This window comes from Schistocerca gregaria, chromosome 2, assembly GCF_023897955.1.
Source record: "Schistocerca gregaria isolate iqSchGreg1 chromosome 2, iqSchGreg1.2, whole genome shotgun sequence".
Lineage (NCBI taxonomy): Eukaryota > Metazoa > Arthropoda > Insecta > Orthoptera > Acrididae > Schistocerca > Schistocerca gregaria.
In genome coordinates, this window is record NC_064921.1 from 801,751,891 (window position 1) to 801,773,741 (window position 21,851).

At 44.7% G+C, this 21,851-nt stretch overlaps 1 protein-coding gene across 1 annotated transcript in view; it reads left to right on the top strand.

Annotated features, from left to right (window-relative positions):
* Nucleotides 1-10,341: 10,341 nt before the first annotated feature.
* The window catches only part of LOC126335985 (arp2/3 complex-activating protein rickA-like), a 36,381-nt gene continuing 24,871 nt past the window's right edge, over nucleotides 10,342-21,851 (top strand). The window contains exons 1-3 of the mRNA XM_049999462.1: nucleotides 10,342-10,542; nucleotides 10,654-11,106; nucleotides 11,209-11,411. Coding sequence (XP_049855419.1) covers nucleotides 10,342-10,542; nucleotides 10,654-11,106; nucleotides 11,209-11,411 — 857 coding nt within the window. The remainder of the gene's footprint in view (nucleotides 10,543-10,653; nucleotides 11,107-11,208; nucleotides 11,412-21,851) is intronic.

A 21,851-nucleotide genomic window follows, 5' to 3' on the forward strand; every position in this document is an offset into this window, starting at 1 on the left:
CGAAGTGAACAGAATGAAGCACCTTTTGGATGAGTTAGAACATAGATTTCGTCCTACAGTCCAGCGTCCAACATCACTACCAATTTTGGTTTCGGCGTTTGACGAAAAATGAGCTACAATTCCGCCACAGACATTCAGAGACCTCGTTGAATGCGTCCTCAGCAGAGTTCAAACTGTCGTAAAGGTGAAGTGTAGAGACGAACCATTTTAATGTCCCACTAACAGGCGTCCGAATGCTTTTGAACAGATAGTGTACAACTCGCACACGAGAGTGATCGTTTACAAAAACCTCTTTTGTCCAATTGTTGAGTATTGCTCGTTGGTCTGGGTCCAGTACCCAGTTGGTTTACCGGAAGATAAGGGAAGATGGTCTTACAATTTTTCATGGATTTTAGCGAAAGTGAGAGAGCTGCCGAAATAATCAATAAACTGCTGTGGAATAAGGCTGTAGAAAGACATTTGCGGCCGCGGTAAGCATCCATACACTCTTAGCCACGTCTGGTGTTGGAGACTAATTACACGAGCACTGTGCCATTGATTTACTCATAAATCTTTACTGGCGGACCCGAATAAAAATCTACAATGATTCAACTCACTGTTAAATCGAATCGGAATACTAAGAGCCGCGAAACACCCTTGGGTCGCGAGAGAGCATTAAACTTCTCACCATCCCAAAGTCAATATATAAAGCCCGGCAACTGTGTTCAGAACATTTCTCAGTTCCGTCCACTGGACTGCAAAACGTACACCGCAGACAGTCAGTACACTGTCTCCAGTTGATTTATACTAGCAGGCACCGATAATCTCCAAAAAACAAGGTTAGATAACAGTTCTTAGTAATAGGTAACAAGGCACGCAGAACCATAACACCGATGAAATCTCGTGTTATCAACCGAGTCGTGGCGTTGTGTTGTCGCAAAATTTCGATGGGTTCGTCCTCGTCACTTGAAGCTGACGACTAGGAAATTCGTGGAAGCGTTGCGACAACCAACGCCACAACTTGGTTGGTGACATGGGATGATTTCACCAGTGAATTTACTGAAAAAGCCTTCTTTCCCCAAAAAACACAACAGTTTAACTTATCACAGTAAAAAAAGTAATTTATAGGCTTCATTTCACCAGGCCTATCAAACAGTTAGCTGCTAACTCCACCCTCTCCTATGAGGGCACCTGCTCCCTAACTGAACCCGCCACCGCCGTAGAGAAAACCGTAAAATTGGGCAGAATTCAACATCGGCGTACTGGAAAACACTTGCGAAGTACGTATTTCAACATATCAAACTTGTAACGCCTATTTTTGACCTATTTTTGTTTCTGTATCGATATTTCTACGTCAATTTGTAGTATTGCTTCTGTACAACGTACATCTGTCACGGAAATTCTTTGACTTTGTGTACATACTTCAGTTATGTCAACTTTTGAACGATATTGTTTAAATTATGCTTGTGAATTTAAGTAACTAAATGAATGATTGTTATGTAATATACTTTAAATGACTTGGTCCATAGTTAGGGAACAGGGGGTTGAATGTAAAAGATGTCGGGAAGCCCCGCAGTTAAGGAAGTAGCCCGGTAGAGTGGATGAGGTGTGGATGGCGTGCAATGGCAACTCGTCTTTTGTGACGGGTAAGGAGTCTGGTCTGAGCAGTGCTGTGGTTAACATCTCGTTAGTAGTAGCGGATAATTGTGGCTGATATTCCTGGCGTTTTGAGGCCAGAAGAGCTTACGGGCAGTATTTATGGGCCTCGGATGCTCCATTTGGTGATACAATTACCAAGGCATGGTTTTTGGTCCTATAAAAATATAATTTCGACGCCAAGAAGATATGTAACAGGGCGAGGACAATAGTATTGCTATGACTGCATCGTCGCCAGCTTAACAGCCACTGCAAATTGCGCCACCAGTGCTACCAGCCTTCCACTAAATTGTTTGTATTTGGCATTCTGTAATTGGACCAGGTATTTGTGAAATTTCGTTGATTTTAATTATAATCGTGGTGTTGCCAAAAACTCTATCTTACACCCGTGATTATTCCAAATCACGAACCTGGACAGGAATCCTATCCTAGTGAATTTAGTTCCGAGTGTCCTAATTTATTATGACAAAGTGGTTCAACTTGAACTTAATGTTGTGTTGCCAGCTGCACAGTCAATTATATTTTTGATTAGGTCAAAAGACTGTTTATGAAAGCACATTTGTTATTTAAAGAGTTATAGAATGTTTTGGTTTATTTAAGTAATAATTAATGATAAGATTACTTACCTTTCGTCATACATTATGGTGTAGTTTTGTTAATGAGCATGGTCTAAGGGTCCTCGTGTACAAGGCTAGTTAGTTAATGAAGCAATGCAAAGGATCCTTCAGAGCCAGTGTAGTTAGATTTTCATTCTGTTCAGTTGCTTCAAATCGAGTTTAGGAAAGAAGTATTTACTGTGTTATCTATTCTAATGCAAGTTGGTTAATGCACAGGCATAGAGACCCTGTACTAAGCAATGAAGTAACAGAGTATGATTCCATGTTCAGTGTTGCTACTAGTTTCATGTGTGTCGGTAATTGGTTATAAACTGTAACACCTAGTTTATTTAAGGTAATTGTTGTTGAGAGGCACATGTTACTGTTCACCATCTCTTTGGCCATTTGTTTGTTAGTAGCACATTTATCTGCCAGTTTAGGTTAGTATATTGTAGTAGGAACAGATGTAAGAAAGAGTTTAGTGTGTGTGTCAAGGTAGGTTACGTTAGACTCAGTACTGCTTCTGCTTTATCATTTTGGTTAACACAAGAATGCTGGCGACCGGTTTCAATATGTAATGTTACAACTTGTTTTTGTGCTGGGAGAACAAATGTTCCCGACCCACCTGTTTCCCGTTAGTTATACTCTGCTGGAGTGTATCGGAAACGAATCCCAGTTTGATTGTTCTGTTTCCATTAGGTTATCTCATGGTCACGTTCCTCTAACATTTCTCGCAGAGTTATAACGTTAGCATCGATTGCCGTTTTAAGGTCGTCGGTGGTACCGTTACTTACTGAGGATCACTTATCTGAGACATGATATACTCGACACCCTTAAAATACCTCATCCGCCCCATGAAAACGCTTCACTTGCCTGCTAGAGCCACGAGGGCTACTGACCGCCTCCTCGGTTTCACCAGCCTCGAGCTACTCCTCGTAATTGTTTTACCATTTAGCGCTTTTAGCCAATCAGTTTCAGGGGCAGAAACGCAGGCATTTCATTGGACAGTTTCTAATACGACCAACAGAACTCCTACGGAAGGCATCGCTTCCGACAGGTGGTGGAAAGCATCTGTCATCGGGGCAAACTTGCCAGTTTTGAAGTTAGTAGGGTAGGGCCTGAGCGCAAGCTACTTAGGAGGATTACGGAACGACGGACTCATCATCTCAAGGCTGCACAATGACCCTTTCGAGCTGAAACCAGAATCCTGCCGAACACCTGGGCCTTAAGGGCCACAACACATCCCTCGTAACTACCGTGACGCCTAAACTGGAGAAATCTCTGCCCATAGAGATGGGGTACCGATGGCTTTTCTATGCACACAATACCTACGAATGGAATAGGAAGGGGGCAGGAGTGACAGTGGTACGCTATGTACACTCCGCCACACGCTGTACGTTGCTGGTGGAGTACAGAACCAGGAGATGTACAGGATCCAGTCATGTTAATGAGAACCTCGCGTATGTTAGACTTCAACGAGCAACCACTCACAGACGGCAGGTGACACCACTAGCAGTGGAAGGTTTATACAGGGTGGTCCGTTGATCGTGACCGGGCCAAATATCTCACGAAATAAGCGCCAAACAAAAAAACTACAAAGAACGAAACTTGTCTACCTTGAAAGGGGAAGCCGGATGGAGCTATGGTTGGCCTCTAAATGGCGCTGCTTTAGGTCAAACGGATATCAACTGCGTTTTTTCTTTTTAAATAGGAACCCCCACATTTTTATTACTTATTCGTGTAGTACGTAAAGAAATATGAATGTTGGACCACTTCTTTCGTTTTGTGATAGATGGCGCTGTAATAGTCACAAACATATGGCTCATAATTTTAGACGAACTGTTGGTAACAGGTAGGTTTTTTACTTTAAAATACAGAACGTAGGTACGTTTGAAAATTCCATTTCGGTTGTTCCAATGTGATACATGTACCTTTGTGAACTTATCATTTCTGAGAACGCATGCTGTTACAGTGTGATTACCTGTAAATACCACATTAATGCAATAAATGCTCAAAATGATGTCCGTCAACCTCAATGCATTTGGCAATACGTGTGACGACATTCCTCTAAACAGCGAGTAGTTCGCCTTCCGTAATGTTCGCACATGCATTGACAATCCTCTGACGCATATTGTCAGGCGTTGTTGGCGGATCACGATAGCAAATATCCTTCAACTTTCCCCACAGAAAGAAATACGGGGACGTCGGATCCGGTGAACTTGCGGGCCATGGTGTGGTGCTTCGACGACCAATCCACCTGTCATGAAATATACTATTCAATACCGCTTCAACCGCACGCGAGCTATGTGCGGGACATCCATCATGTTGGAAGTACATGGTAGAACATTATGTCGGGAATAGCATACATTGCACCATTTAGATTGCCATCGATAAAGTGGGGGCCAATTATCCTTCCTCCGATAACACCGCACCGTACATTAACCCGCCAAGGTCGCTTATGTTCCACTTGTCGCAGCCATCGTGGATTTTCCGATGCCCAATAGTGCATATTATGATATCATGCCGGGACTAAGCGTCGTTCACCAACAGCGGTAACGCTTCGTCCCTAAATAGAAATCTGTCATCGTCCAGTAATTTCTCTCGTGCCAAGTGGCAGAACTGTACACGACGTTCAAAGTCGTCGCCATGCAATTCCTGGTGCATAGACATATGGTACGGGTGCAACCGATGTTGATGTAATATTCTCAACACCGACGTTTTTGATATTCCCAATTCTCGCGCAATTTGTCTGCTACTGATGTGCGGATTAGCCGCGACAGCAGCTAAAACACCTACTTGGGCATTATCATTTGTTGCAGGTCATGGCTGACGTTTCACATGTGGCTGAACACTTCCTGTTTCCTTAAATAACGTAACTATTCGGCGATCTGTCCGCACACTTGGATGATATCGTCCAGGATACCGAGCAGCATACATAGCAAACGCCCGTTGGGCGTTTTGATCACAATAGCCATACATCAACACGATATCGACCTTTTGCACAATTGGTAAAAGGTCCATTTTAACACGGGTAATGCATCACGACGGAAATACCGTCCGCACTGGCGGAGTGTTACGTGATACCACGTACTTATACGTTTGTGACTATTACAGAGTCATGTATCACAAAGCGAAAAAAGTGGTCCAACTAAAACATTCATATTTCGTTACGTACTACACGAATATGTAATAAAAAATGGGGGTTCCTATTTAAAAAAAAAAAAAAGCTGTTGATATCCGTGTGACCTATGGCAGCGCCATTTAGCGCGCCAACGATAGCGCCATCTGGTATCCCCCTTCAAACTAGACGAGTTTCGTTTTTTGAAGTGTTTTCGTTTGATGCTTATTTCGTGGGTTATTTGGCCCAGTCACTATCAATGGACCACCCTGTATACAGCATGTTGGGGGGACGTGGAAAACAGTGCATTCGTTGTCGTATTGCAGTAACGAAGCGATTTAATGAACGTCCAAAGGGACACAGTCACTGGATTTCGGGCCAAGGCTGAAAACATTCCTGAAACGGCTAAGATTGTGAACCGATTGCATACCGCCGGGGGTAAAGTACATGGTGAATGGCACTGAGGCAACTGTGGTACACCATGCACCATAGGTCACAGGGTTGAATGACGACTTCAGAGATGTGTACAGGCAAACAGACGTGTATCTGTTAAGCAGGTAACAGCCTACAAGAACTAAGAGGCTGCCAACAGCGTCTCCCCTATGGCCGTCCAGAGAACGTGCTCCGTACGGGCCTCCGCACCTCGCGCCTTGCTCTTGCACAATTGCTTACTGCATCTTATCGGCGACAAAAGCTGGAATTCACACGCCAGTACTGCAACTGGACGTCCACTGAGTGATGACACGTTCTGCTTTTGAGATGAATCACAATTTATAGTTCATTAGACAGATGGGCATTGCTATGTACGGCGTGAAACGTCTAAAAGCAAACATCCTGCTACTGTCGTTGGAAGGGTGCAGGCAGGAGGAAGGAGCATTGATGGGTGTGGAATGCTTTAGAGGCATCCCTTGGGTGATCTCGTCATTCTGGAACGCTCAGTGGATCAAAAGAAGTATGGATCTGTCTTTGGCTACCTTGTCAACCCTTACACGCACTTTTTTTTCCCTCGACACGATGGCGCAAAGTGTCACATAGATCGCAGTGTACAGGTTAGTTCGAAGAACACTAGTATCAGTTTAGCGTACTCCCCAGACCACCAGACTATCCGGATTTAAACCCAGTGGAGAACCTGTGGGAATAACTCGATCGGACTGTAGGCGCCACGGATCCTCAGTAGAGGAACGTAGCGCAGCTGGCCACGGCACTGGAGTCGGCGTGGCTCCAGATCTCTGTCGGTACCTTCCAGAATCTCGCTGGCCCTGTTCCTGTACGTCTCGTAGCGGTCCACGCTGCATAAGGTGGCGACTCAGGCTCTTGACAGACGGTCACATTAATGTGATTGGAGAGTGTAAATGCTTTCGTAAACTGGAGACTTCAGCGGGTGCGATCAGCTGGACGTTGGTAGCTGCGCCGCTGCGGTCGTTCACTTGTGGCAGCGTCGGCTTTGGGCCACTTTTCGTTTCGGATATTTGTGGTAAGTTCCTATGGGACCAAACTGCTGAGGTCATCGGTGCCTAGACTTACATACAACTTAAACTTAAATTAACTTACGCTAAGGAGAACACAAACACCCATGCCCGAGGGAGGTCACGAACTTCCGACGGGGGGAGCCGTGAGAACCGTGGCAAGGCGCTTCAGACCGCTCGGCTACCCCTCGCTCTGTGCCATTGTGTGGTCCCCGGCGACGCTGTGAGCATATGGGGGCGCGCCCAGCAGCCGCCACCAGAAGCTCTCGAGAGCGCAGAGCGGGTCGATCCGCGGCTGGGGCGGCGTGGAGTCTGCTGGCTCTCGACTCGCCGCGACACTCGGAGTGGAGGGGGCTAGTTAGCAGCCAGGAGGGGGGGGGGGGGGGGGGAGGGCGGGCGCCGGGGCTCGAGTCCGGACAAAGAGGCCGAGCAGCGCAGGTCTGAACAGAGCCGGGCTGGGCTGGGCTGGGCGCGCCATGCCAGTGACTCACACCGCCGCCTCCTCCTGTCTGCCGCGAAGGTAAACACGACCAGCACTGCGGAAAACACCTCTCCTTTCGCAATCACTGGAAACACCAATCGCCCTGAAACACTGAGAGGTGCCTGTAGGTTTGGTTATGCTTGCGTCTTCGCCTCTACAGCGTTAGTTGTCGTCTACTGACGCAGCTAAAGAGACCTGAACATAAGTGTGGTGTACACTATGTGGGAGGCTGAGTGATGCAGTAGCTGACGTCATATGTTTCCCGGCCAAGTTAACAGGCAGGTAGAACAGGGCAGCGGCGCACATACAGTTGCTTGCAGGACGCCGCTTGCGGCTAAGTAACTGCAGCGGCTGTGTGCATGTTGAATGTGGTAACGCGTGTGGACGCTTTTGCACACTCCGCGATCTCTCGTATTTCTTATACAGTTAGGGCAGGATAATGATGTTGCGAAGCACTCCGTCCGTTCAAAAAGTTCCCAAACTGCTTTTGTTCCTCGCGTAAAACCGCCGTCACCGCGGCGAGAACTAACAATTGTAAACAAAGTTATCAGCAGGTATTGGTAAACCGTAAGCCGTCGGCACACGTACCGTGCTTTTGAAAGTCAACGTTGAGCGTGCCGAGTTTAAAAGTGCTGCTAAACGCTCAGACACGATGCGACCTGTGCATACGGCACGTGTGGCTCAGCGTGGTATAAACGATCTCTGCGTGCTCCAGGGGGAGTTGTCGACAGTACCTGGCTCGTAAATCACACTGCTTACGAAATGGACAAGCGCAAAAATCCTACATTAGCTTTATCAAAAAGCACATGTCCTCTCTTGTTCATATGCTAGTCGTGTTATTCTGTTTGTAGTGTGTTGTTGTTGTTGTCTTCACTCCACAGGTTGGTTCGATGCAGCTCTCCATGCTACTCTATTCTGTGCAAGCTTCTTCATCTACGAGTAATTACTGAAACCTACATCCTTCTGAAACTGCTTAGAGTTTTCATCCCTTGGTACCCCCTATGATTTATACCCTCCACGCTACCCTACAATACTAAATTGGTGATCCCTTGATGCCTCACAACTTGTCCTACCAATCGATCCCTTCTTCTACTCAACTTGTGCCAAAAATTCCTCTTCTCGTCATTTCTATTCATTATCTCCTCATTAGTTACGTCATCTACCCATTTAATCTGCAGCATTCTTCTGTAGCACCACATTTTGGAAGCTTCTATTCTCTTCTTGTCTAAACTAGTTATCGTCCATGTTTCACTTCTACATATGGCTTCACTCCATACAAATACTTTCAGAAAAGACTTCCTGACGCTTAAATCTATACTCGATGTTCACAAATTTCTCTTCTTCAGAGACAATTTCCTTGCCATAGCCAGTCTACATTTTATCTCCTCTCTACTTCGGACATCATCAGTTACTTTGATGCACAAATAGCAAAATTCATCTCTTACTTTAAGTGCCTCATTTTCTAATCTAATTCCCTCAGCATCACCTGACTACATTCCATTATCATCGCTTTGCTTCTGTTGATGTTCATCTTGTATCATCCTTTCAAGACCTTGTCGATTCCATTTATCTGCTTTTCCAAGTCCTTTGCTGTTTGTGACGGAATTACAATGCCGTCGGCAAACCTCAAAGTTTTCATTTCTACTACAGGCTACAACCCTGTCTCATTCCCTTCTCAATCACTGCTTCCCTTTCGTTATCCCTCGACTGTTACCGCTGCCATCTGCTTGCATTGCACAGGAAGACGTGCATATATCCTCCAGAGTTCGTAGTAGGAAAGAAAAGTTACGAAGTGAGGCAGTGTCGTTTGAAACTGGGATGAATACTAATTGTAGTGGGAAAGCTGAAAGTGATAATGTTGTGATTATTCCTTGTGTTGTATTCTATGTTGCAGTGTGGTGTATGTCATGTAATTTAAGTATGTGTGGTTTGCATGGGAGAGTAGCAAGGTAGTTTCAGAGGTAGTGGGTTATGCATGTTCCTTTTGTACCGCTCGGTCTGAAGGAAATTTTCGTAACGATGGGTGTGAGAGTCGAAGTGTGAGATATAGAAAAAGATCCACCATCCTATCCAAAAAGTGCACTGTAGCTTTAAATAATTACTAGACCATAAGATAGAGAATCACCAATGTAAAGCCATGCCCACTGGGCGGAAGCCCGCATCTCGTGGTCGTGTGGTAGCGTTCTCGCTTCCCGCGCCCGGGTTCCCGGGTTCGATTCCCGGCGGGGTCAGGGATTTTCTCTGCCTCATGATGGCTGGGTGTTGTGTGTTGTTGTTAGGTTAGTTAGATTTAAGTAGTTCTAAGTTCTAGGGGACTGATGACCATAGATGTTAAGTCCCATAGTGCTCAGAGCCATTTTTGAACTGGGCGGAATTTCTCATGTGTTATTGTTGTAGGTTATAGAATTTGTGTGTTTAGGTTATAGAATTTATCGGAATAAATAAGATAGTGAAAAGAAAAAGATTGGTGGCATTTTCCTTCGAATTGTATGTTGTCATGATATCCAGAATTTATAATGTGTGCGCCATTCAAATTCAGTGCGATGGCCACGTGTTGATCAAAGCCGTTAAATAAGAAAGAAAATGTGGTATTGCCAGTGCGTAGTGAACAGTCAGAGTTCTGTAAATTACTAATAGTCAGTTGTGCGTTTCCTTTGCGTAATATTCAAACAGGAGAATAACTTGTAACTTAATTGTGTGTACTAGAGTTCATGTTACTCGATAAATAAGAATGAGTGCACTCGCATGGCAGACCACTCATCTTGCAGGCCTGACTGCTTGATGCCACAGTATGAGCAAGGCATGTGGGTGCCTCTTATAATTCGACCCTGCCAGGATTTTGCTGTTAAGATTTTTTTTGATGGGATATATTGCGATAGCGCTAAGAAGTAAAATTTTTTGATTGCAATTTCTTTCTGGATTTGTGAGGATCTTTTATTTTTTTAGGTAATTAATTGCTATATCGTCCATGGCTGGAAGATCGTTGTATAATTTTGTTGCGTAATGTCCGTAGTAACTAGGTCGCAGTCGAAAAGTGTAGTCACTATGGAGGAGAGTGATTCTGGGGTGAACGTAGCAGTGGAACAGGAAGTAGGTGTCGACCTTGGGTTAATGAGCGAGAACAGCAAACAATCGGAAGGGGCTGAATTGGTCAGCGGACCGCGGCTATGTGATCCTTTAGGCAGCGGGCTTTGTCCACAATCGGGGGCTTTTCCCGACGACGCGGGCGAGCTGGGACTAGGTCCGGTATGCAGTGAAAGTGTAGCTACCCTTAGCGAAGAAGCTACGGTTTCTCAGGCGAGCGAGGTGAGCGCATCGAAAGTAGCAAATGACAATGCGCTACTGCATTTTTTACAGAGGATGGATAGAGATAATAAGGAAAGATTGGAAGCAATGGATAGAGATAATAAGGAAAGACTGGAAGCGATGGATAAAGATAATAAGGAGAGAGATAGGGAGACTAAGGAAAGATTGGAAGCGAATAAGGAAATATGGGAGGCAATGGATAAGGGAAATAAAGAGGGAATGAGGAAGCTACACACAGTTATCGATGAGCGTCTGTCCGCAGTTAATAATCGGTTAGATGAGGGAGAGAAGAATCTGGATGCGTTGAAGCAAGTATGTGTTGCCGTGAAAGAAAAAGCAATAGAGAATGATATTACAGAACGTAGGGACGTGTTGCCCGATGAGCGAATCAAAGAGATAGTGGAGGACTTACTTGCAGATAAACAAGGGGCATTAGACAGCGTGGAAGCTCAAGTCACCCGGCAGGAAGCGGCGCTAAATAAACACAGGGATGAAGTTGCGGAGGTAGTGGTCAGAATGAATACGATTAGCGCAGATGTAGAAAAGATCAGTATAAGAGGCGAAACAGGCTCAGACAGTACGCAGCGAGAGGTTTATGCCGACTAGGAGGAGATACAAACACCATTACAGTTTAAAGAGGCACAATTAGAAGTAAATAGGAAACATAGGGAAGAACTAGCACAGTTACAATTAGCGTGCAGTAGCGAATGTGAAACACCACCAGGTAGATCGCTGAGGGAGAGTGAGATAAATTCAAAAAACGAAAATAGGCAGAAAGAGGAAGACGAACTCAGCGAGTTAGAAGAAAGGTTGTGTCGGATAAAACAGGTGGCAAACCCAACTGGGTATAGTCCAAGGTCGGAAAACATAAATGCGGAAGAAGAATGTAGGAGGCACTTCGTGTCGGTGCAAACGTACACTTGTTTTCCGGATCCAGATAACTACCAACATCCATGCCTGTGGCTGTCTCAATTTCAAGATTCATTACCTTCATCGTGGGGACCGCTCTTCAAAATGAAGTTTGCGTGTAACCGTTTGAGGGACGAGGCTAGAGCGAAAATGCAGGAAGTTATTAAAGACTGTGGTAGCTAAAATATATTTTGTGACAAGTTTTTAAATGAATTCTGGTCGAAAAGTAGGCAGGACCACGTTAAGTAAAGCATATTGATGATGCCAAATTGTAACGAAGGTGGTATAAGAGATCCAGTGGCGTGCTATCAGGAAATGCTGAGACGAAATAGGTATTTGGATGTGCCATACGAAACTGGGGAGCTCATTAGGATCTGTATAAAGAAGTTGCCAGTGAGATTGCGCAGAGGCTTAGACGATTCCGCGTCACTTCAGCACTTGTTACAGGAACTGTGTAATGAAAGCAACATCGTGAACGGAGATACGACTCATAGGTCAGAAAGAGTCGAGGATAGGAACGGCAGAAACTATCAGACTGACAGGAGAGCATGGAATCAGAGGAATGACGGAAATGGAAGATGACGAGGAAATAGGGGGCAGAATTCATGGGGATATCGACCATCAAACCGGCAAAATAGAAGATGGGACAGAGACGGAAGAAGAAGGGAAAATGAAAATGATTGACGAAGGGAGGATAGGCAGTACTGGGTTCCCGACTGGACGAGCACTGTCACAATGGCGGAAGAGCAAGAAGGTGACTACATGATAGAGGGGTGCAAGCCAAGACTATTAATGGTGTAAATATTAGGTATATCGATTACGGAAAACTAAGGGAGAATCTGTTAGAGCAGGTAGGAGGTGTGAGGAGTGAACTCCACCCAACAATTAGCGTAGAAATAAATAATGTAATCGTATCATGTGTCACCGTGAATTTGGGAAAGTCAGAATTTGAACGAAAAGGAATCGAGTTTCTAGGTCACATTGTGACACCAGAGGGAATAAGACCAAATCCAGACAAACTCGAAGCAATCAGAGATTTTCCGGTGCCAAGAACAAAACGTCATCTAAGGGGTTACTTAGGATTAATCAATTTTTACAGGAGGCTTATTAAGATTGAGGGTGCAGTGACACCCAGACTATGTCAGCTGACTGGAAAGAAAACGGTATGGAATTGGGACCCTGTAGCGCAGGAAGAGTATGAGGCGTTAAAGAAAGCACTACAACTGGCACCTCTTCTCGGGCATCCAGACCTAGGGAAAGAGTTTTGTATGGCTACGGACAGTTCCCGTAGTGGACTTGGGGTAACATTGTTCCAAGAGCAAGGAGGAGAAGTAATACAACAACCTATTGCATTTGCGAGCGGAGTGCTTAGCAAAGCTGAGAGAAATTACACGATAACTGAGCTTGAAGCTTCGGCAATAGTATGGGGTTTTAGTAAGTTTAGATACTATTTGTATGGGAGGCATACTAAAATCTATACTGACCACAAGTCACTACAGTTTCTGATGTCGGCCAAACTTAACCATAGACGACTCGCTAGGTGGCCACTCTATTTACAAGAGTTTCAGGTTTACGGTCATGTATATTCCTGGGCCACAGAATATAGTGGTAGATGCGTTGTCAAGGTCAATGCTTTGATGAGGAGGTAAACGAGAACAGATATGCCATATTGTATATGCAGGGCGTGCCGTTCGAGAAATACATAGGGGCGGTACCCACTAATATCGCGAAAGAAAGGATAAAGACGCGTCATGGAGAATGGTGAAGGACAGAGTTAGAGCGAACTTAGATGCCAATATAGCGCGCTATTATACAATTCAGAACGGGGTCCTTTTCTACCGTAGAAATCCGAACACACAGGACTGGGTGTTGTGTATACCAAATGAAATAGTCAACAAGCTGATCTGGTACACGCACCTAAGTTATGGGCATTACGGGGCAAGGAAATGCTGTAAGAAGTTAAGGGAATCAGTTTATTTCATTAGTATGGAGAGGAGGATCAAGAACGTGCTTGGTAGTTGCAAATTGTACCAGAAGGCAAAATCGTTAACTATCTCTTGCAAAGCACCGCGTTTTCCGATAGTGCCAGGTAGATTGAGGGAATTCGGAGCAACAGATTTGTTTGGCCCGCTAGGGAAGAGAGATGTCGTCACTGACGTAGGCGGCGTTCTTCCATCTCACTCACTGGTCTACTTTCAAACGCACATTCAGAGTATCTGATATACTGTATATTGCTCTCTTTGTTCCGAAACACTTCCCAGTTTTTTATTTTTTATTTTATTTTTTCGCCGCGCTGCTATATCATAAACTCGGCACACTGAATGCGTAACGTTCGAATGCACGGTCATTGTGCTGACGGCTTTACTGTGACAACATTGCGTCACAAATCACAGTGGAGCAGCATCTCTAATTCAAGTGATCAACACATTCTCCAAAATGTTTTAAAAGAATAGAAAAGTTTTGTCTTGCACCTTTTGACTCCCGAACATAAACAACGAGGCGTAGAAGCCTGCCACGAATTGGTTGAAATGAAGAACGTGGAGAAGTCTTCCCTGGAAAAAAAATCGTCACGCGCGACGAGGCTTGGTGTTAATAGTGCAAAGGTAGCACAAAACGACAAAGACCGTAGAGGCTGCGAATGTGACGCTCGACTTGAACGTATCAGAGAAGAATCTTTGTGACAGTTTTCACACGGCAGTTTGAAGGTCCTGTGCGCTGCCCTCATTTGTGGGGAGACTATGTACAACATTTCAAGAATTAACACCACCACGCCCACTTGTTTTTTATTAATCCAGTCTCGAAACTTTTTGAACTGACAGGGTATTCTTTTGATATCAGATTTGTAATTAGAAAATCATTGGCTTGATAGCCGCTTCACGGTAGGCACGTGAGCTTCAGCACTGGGTTGTAAATCTGGGCGTCTAGATGCATCTGTCTCCAGAAAGCATCACGGTGATTATTAAACGTCACCAGTTCTGAGTACAAACTTGCGAGTATGCGACTTGATGTGTTCAAATAGCGGGCACGAGCTGTGGGCTTAACATAATCTCGGTTAACAGACGGGCAAGGATTTATTGCTGTACATGTATTCAGGAAGTAGTTGTCTTATCTCCTTTCTTCTGAGTATTTAATACTATTTTAGACTGAAGTCTTTCGACGAATAACTGCGAGCTGTGTTCCATGTTTGACTCGACATAGTTGTGACGATAAACGTTTGTCTTAGGACGGATGCACTTTAAATTTAAGATGTAAATGGAGGCCTTGGATCATGAATTTTCGATTCTAGTTTCAATGTAAATCTTGCACTGAAGTAAATTTTTCACTCGTCTTACCCTCCGCCCGCACACTTCCCGCTTACTGTCGGAAAACCGCCTTGCACAAATAGGCACACTCATAATGCACGCAGACGAGATATATTTCAGCTGCAGATACAGAGGATTGTATTTCAGGCATGGTTGCAGAGCAGAGAACTTCCTTTGCGCAGGTAACACTTTCAGTCTCAGGACCATGATGAAAAGTTTTTTTGTGTGTTTTACACCGACAGAGCATATACAGAGGGAACAAAAAATCACATCACCAAGAGGGAATTGTGTGACATAAAAGAAAGTCGCGAAGCATGTTTTTGCATCTGAAATATCTGTAAGCAAATTTCGAACCAGTCACACAAGAGTGGCGCTAGCAGCGCCAACGTGAGGTCTGCGGGCTTTCCAACATGACAATGAAATTGTGTGGTGGCTCTCAACTACGTGCCCTCTCACTCAAAATTGAAGTATTGAAAGTTTTGGCTGGTTTCGTTGTCTAGGGGCTGGGATACGTAGTTGCCGCATTACAAGCCAAATACTGCTGAGTCTACAGTATACAATATGAATATACACATGAATCGAATGGCAGAAGATTCCTATCACTCGGAAATTGCGAATTTTTAATGCAACTTAGTCGTTTATAAATGAAAGATAGCAATTAAATAAAATCTGCAGGTACTATCTTAACGACTTTAAATGATGAGTACGATAGTAGAAGTAGTTCTGAGAATTCGGCATACTTCTGCAAAAGACTTATTGGTGCCGATGGTCCAGCAATTAAATAAAATATAAGTTAAACAACAGGGAAACAATAGATTCCTACTTCAAGTAATTAGTCATGAACAACGACATAGCTCGCGAGGTATTCACTTCTGAACGCATACTACGTCTTCACTGCAGAAGCCTCTGAAGTCACACAAGAGCACTGGTCTGCACTCCGAAATATTTCTATCCTCCACGACCACACGCAAACTGCTGCACTGTCCAAATCTTTCCGCCGTCTGTGGGTGTTATTTGTATAATTTACCCTCAGATATTAAACTTTAAACTAATAAAGATATTGAAAATCTGATTACACCATCAGAATCGTCGTGAAAATAATGGTAATGTACATGTTTCTTTTTGACGTGTGTCATGATTCATCTGGCTACTATTAATTTCTATACAAACTGTGAAATGTCTGCTATTATGGTTTCACTAAGTCCGCCATCTTTGGCACTCCTGTCACAGACATCTCCTTCATCGACACAAAGCACCGTCCTCGTCAGAGTGTCAACATGGAATTCCCAGCCACGCGATCGGCCTGGGCCCCTCTTGCTTCGGCCAGCGTCTGCCACCACGTGGTCGGCCCGAGCGGCCACGCCGGCTCCCAACTTAGAATATTTTCAGGGCGACACAATTCGCCCGTTACCTCACAGGATGCAAATCAGTTTTGCTCGAAATACACGCTGTACCTGTTGTGAATGTTTGTTACCTTTGAGATTGGACATGGTGAGTTGATGTTAGTCACGAATACCTTGAAGGCGACAAAGACGCGATTATAAACACCTCACTAAGTTTGAACTGGGTCTTGTAATAGGACTAAGAGAAACTGGATGTTCCTTCTGCGATACTGCAGAAACACTTGGCAGGAATGCAGCCACTGTACATGATCCTGGCAATAGTGGTCACGACAAAGTATGGTCGCAAGTGGATCAGGCTTCTAAGGTCCACTTGGTACTACCTAGCGGGCAGACCATCGTGTTTCGACGTATGGCTGTGGCTCATTGCACTGCATCTGGAGCAGCAATTTGAGCAGCAGCTAGAACCACAGTGACGCAATGGACTGTTAGAAAAATCGGTGGTTTCAAGGACAGCTCCGAGCCAGACGCCCTGCAGCTTTCACTTCACTGACCGCAAATCACCGTCATTTGCGACTTCAGTGGTGTCAAGCGAGAGCTCATTGGAAGACAGGATCGCGGTCTGTTGTGTTTCCTGATGAAAGCTGGTTCTGCCTCGGTGCCAGAGATGGCCTTGCCTTGGTTACGAGGAGGTCAGTTCAGGGCCTGGAACCAACATGTCTGCGTGCTAGACACGTTCGACCTTTACCTGGACATATGGTCTGGGATGCGATTTCATATGACAGCAGGAACACTCCCGTGGTTACCCCACACACCCTCGCTACAAATTTGTGCGTTAGTCTGGTGATTCGACCTGTTGTGCTGTCATTCGTGAACAGTATTTCAGGGAGTGTTTTCCAACAGAATAACGCTCGTACACATACGCTGTTGTTACCCGAGATCTGCGTCATCCACAGCGCCGGCCCGAGTGACTGAGCGGTTCTAGGCGCTACAGTCTGGAACCGCGCTACCGCTACGGTCGAAGGTTCGAATGCTGCCCCGGGCATGGATGTGTCTGATGTCCTTAGGTTAGCTAGGTTTCAGTAGTTCTAAGTTCTAGGTGACTGATGACCTCAGCAGTTAAGTCCCATAGTGCTCAGAGCCATTTGGACCGTTTTTTTCATCCACAGTCGGCTTTAACCATCCTTGTACTGACGGACCAAGTGCAACAGACATGAAAGTCCACGTCACAAAGTGACATCCGGTACCTGTACAAGACAATGCACGTGCGTTTGCATGCTTGCATTTAACGTTCCGGCTGTTGCTCAGGTTATTAATATAACATATTTTCACATTTTCAATGGCTTATCTCGTGCTGATATTAACCTGTGATCTTGCAATGTTAATCGTATCAATATGTTACCTAGACAAATATACTCGCGAAATTACTCTGTATTAATTATTGTTTGGTGTTGTGATTTGCCTGCCGGAGTGTCCGAGCGGTTCTAGGCGCTACAGTCTGGAACCGTGCGACCGCTATGGTTGCAGGTTTGTATCCTGATTCGGGCATGGATGTGTGTGATGTCTTTAGTTTAGTTACGTTTAAGTAGTTCTAAGTTGTAGGGGACTGATGACCTCAGATGTTAAGTCCCATAGTGCTCAGAGCCATTTGAACCATTTGTTGTGATTTATTTCCTGTCAGTGTATATCATAAGTTCAAATAGCAGAATCACTTAAAATGAAGAATTAACCAATGAAGTTTCACGTTAGCAAAATTTGAGAACATTCTGAAGGACCTAAGGTTGCATGGCGACACAGAAATAATAGTAGGAGAACCAGATGCCACGATGAGATTCATCGGGAGAATCTTAAGGAAATGTAATTTATCGGGGAAATAAGTGGCACACAGTACGCTTGTAAGACCGAGCCTTGGGTGGCCTACTCTATATGAGTCTTGGACCATTAAGTCTTTGGATCATCAGTTCGCGCGAGAGCGTAACGGATAGGCCCAGCGAGCTCCATTGGCAGTTCAAAAGGGGCGGCGTGAATCACGGAGAACTTGGCATGAAATTACGAGAGAGTACATTCCAACAGGAGCCGTGTAACATACCACTTCCTTTTTTAATTTCTTGTTCAGCACATGGCGCATCTTGATATCTCGATGCAAGTTCCGCAAGTGTGTTGTTGATTTTGAGTGAAATGTCTGCGCCATTTACATTTTTCATTTTATTTCAAAAATCACACCCACCGTTGCTTCTCACCTAATTTTCCAATAATGTAGCAATTTTGCATAAAACGGAGGAAGGTACACATAGGGATATCCTTCAAGAAACTGTAATATACAACCATATGCTGTATAATAAGAACGACATTCCTAAGAGCAAAAAAGCTTAAAAAATATTGCTTTTCTGGATGCGTTTCTGAATGTGTTGGATATACTACAATGCACTTAATTTCAGGGCTGTTACATTTTAGCCGCCTGGGGTGGCCGAGCGGTTCTAGGCGCTACAGTCTGGAACCGAGGGACTGCTCCGGTCGCAGGTTCGAAGCCTGCCTCGTGAATAGATGTGTGTGATGTCCTTAGGTTAGTTAGGTTTAATTAGTTCTAAGTTCTAGGCGACTGATGACCTCAGAAGTTAAGTCGCATAGTGCTCAGAGCCATTTGAACGCCATTTGAACATTTCATTACATAGTATGATAAGCCCATTTAGTGTAAACAACGGACCACACTGAGTTCCTCATAGTCGTATGACATAACTTAGTGTTTGTATGCAGAGATACCCTTTGCCGTTTGTTTGCCGTCGTTGGTTTATCAGGTCGACTTTTCGTTCATAGTAGGGTCACCGAGTTTCGTCTGTTGTCATTTGTCTTCTGTAACTATACTTACATTATATTTACATGCCTTTTGGCTATGCATCCATGTTAACCTTTTAAACACCGTTTTCCTATATATTTTATTTTAGAATTAAAGCATTTTATCAATTTTTATCTCAGCCCGTGCTCCCCTTCTCATACAAATTACATCTCTCCTGTATAGGTGCCACCCCCTGGCACACCTATGTAATCGTTGTGTGTTCTCTGAGGATGCCTGACATGTAAGTTCATGTGACATAGGTTGTTTTGCTACACTGTAACCGACTTCATTTAATATGCATGTTATTACGATTCTTTTATGATCTTTATTGACGCTTTGTTTACCAACATTATTCAGTTTACGTAACATGTATCTACACGGTGTCCCAGCAGGAATCGTCAGTATTCAGGGATACGATAGAAACTCCCATTTGAAGCAAATAACTCCACATGGACGTATGCATTATTCCGAATGGTTACCGAGCTAAAACATCTTTAATTTACTTTTGTTTTTGGGTTAGTAAAGGCCACTTATGTATCTTATCCACCGAACCTCTTTGATGTTTTATTTTAGCCCAACCTACTTTGTTTTCAACCTCTTTGCTCGGGATGTCCTTCTGCGGCTGAAGCAGCCAGTTGAACGTGCAGTCGTCCACGGTGCGTTGTGAGTGAAGTACTGCGAGGGACTGAAAGTGTATAAGAGAGAGGCATCGGTTAACTGTGCTTGTACACCCGCTGCCTAAAATCTCACACAGTCTGCTGTAATGAAAAATATGCAGATGCGGTCTATGTTTACGGCTTCTACGATGGCAGAGCTCCTGCTGCTGACGAAGAATACCGTCCGCCCTGACAGTAGAGTGTCTACCAGAGTTTTCAGCACACTTCAGGAAACAGCTGTTCTTCCAAGTTCCAGTTTCTCTTTTGAACGTGTATTAGAGCATTATTGCGCTTTGAAAGCGTTTAAATTCGTATTTTCCGAATGATACTCTGTAAAACGCATGTTGTAATGTTTGCTAACTGTTGTATGCAGTGAGGCAACGAAAGTAATGGGATAGCGATATGAACGTATGAGACGGCCGTAGTATCTCGTACACAAGGTATGAGAGGGTAGTGCGTTGGCGAAGCTGTCGTTTCTACTCAGGTGATTCATGTGAAAAGGTTTCAGACGTAGTTACGGCCGCACGACGCTAATTAATAGACTTAGAACGCGGAATGGAAGTTGGAGCTAGTTGCATGAGACATTCCATTTCGGAAATCGCTAGGGAATTCAACATTCCGCGAACCATAGTGTCACGAGTGTGGCGAGAACACCAAATTTCAGGTATTACCTCTCACCACGGGCAACGCAGTGCCCGACGGGCTGCACTTAACGACCGAGAGCAGCGGCGTATGCCTAGAGGTGTGACAGTGCTACGTGAAATAACCGTAGGAATCAATGTGTGACGTACGACCAACACTATCCGTTGGGACAGTGCGGCGAAATCTGGCGTTACTGGGCTATGGCAGCAGACGACCGACGCGAGTGCGTTTGCTAACAGCACGACATCCCCTACAGCGACTCTCCTGGGATCGTGACAGTACCAGTTGGTAAGAGCTGGTGGTTGGGTTCGAGTGTGGCTCAGACACAACGAAGCCCTGGACCCAATCTGTCAACAAGGCACTCTCGCCGGAGCTTCGAGTCCTCCCTTGAGCACGGCTGTGTTTGTTGTTCTTAGCATAAGTTAGTTTAAGTAATGTGTAAGTCAAGGGACCGATGATCTCAGCAGTTTGGTCCCTTAGCAATTCACACACATTTCAACAAGGCACTGCGCAAGCTACTGGTGGCTCCATACCGATGTAGACTGTGTTTTACTGGTGGCTTTCTGGTGTATCATTGTTTTGGGCCTTTTTCGATGCCAACAAACTAATTTTTACACCAAAGCGTTTATTTACTCTTATGGCACACGGGCAAAATTTCTAGGATGTTCAATTTTTTGGCCAAGGATGTATTATAGCACTTAATGCAACTTATGTTATTAAATAAAATAAGTAAATAACATATTTGAGGAATAGAGTATATCGTAGAACGTAAGATGCCTTACTCCAGAACCCGCTGTCTGCCTTTTTTCTTATAAAAATCTTATTCGTAGGTCACCATTACGTCATATAACAGGCATTAAGACTTTGTATCGTGGAGATTAAAGTACAGTACTTGGTAAGCATAGTATCTTGACACAGTCGGTACTACAGTACATGCGTAATATTAAATGTTTAACACCTTTAGACTATAATGTGCAAACAAATGAAACCGATATTATTAATAGCACAATACGTTAGCTACTTTTTTTAGATAGCTGAGGTATAGCTCCCGTACATCGAAGAGGTTACTGTGGGGTCGAGGTCGCGCTATCCTTGCTGTGTGGGCTGCTCGTATGCCGCCAGACAGTGTCCTGGTTTCCGCGGCTCTGGCGTTGTTGTTCCTGCTGTTGCGGCGCCTCTGTCGCGCAGCAGCCTAACAACAACCGCGCGTATTCCGCGCAGGCAACACAACACGCCGGGTGCCGCCCCCAAAGCGACTGGGAACATAGGCCGCCGCCGTAGCGCAGCGGTAGCTTTACCGCCTCCCTCGCAAAGGGCCCCCGGTTCGATTTCCGACAAAGGGTTGGATGTTGTGTGTCCTTTATCATCATTTTCATCATAATTGATACGCCAATAAAAACCATACGATCATTTCATTTCTGTAACAGAGCTTCCTACTTCCTGGTTTAACTCCAGCCGCCTTCCGCCGTATCAAGTCAACCCGTGGCCACGAAGTCCGTGACTAGTCGCCTCAAACCGCACGGTTACACCAGGCCGCACGTACGTTGTAATCATGCACATGCGATTT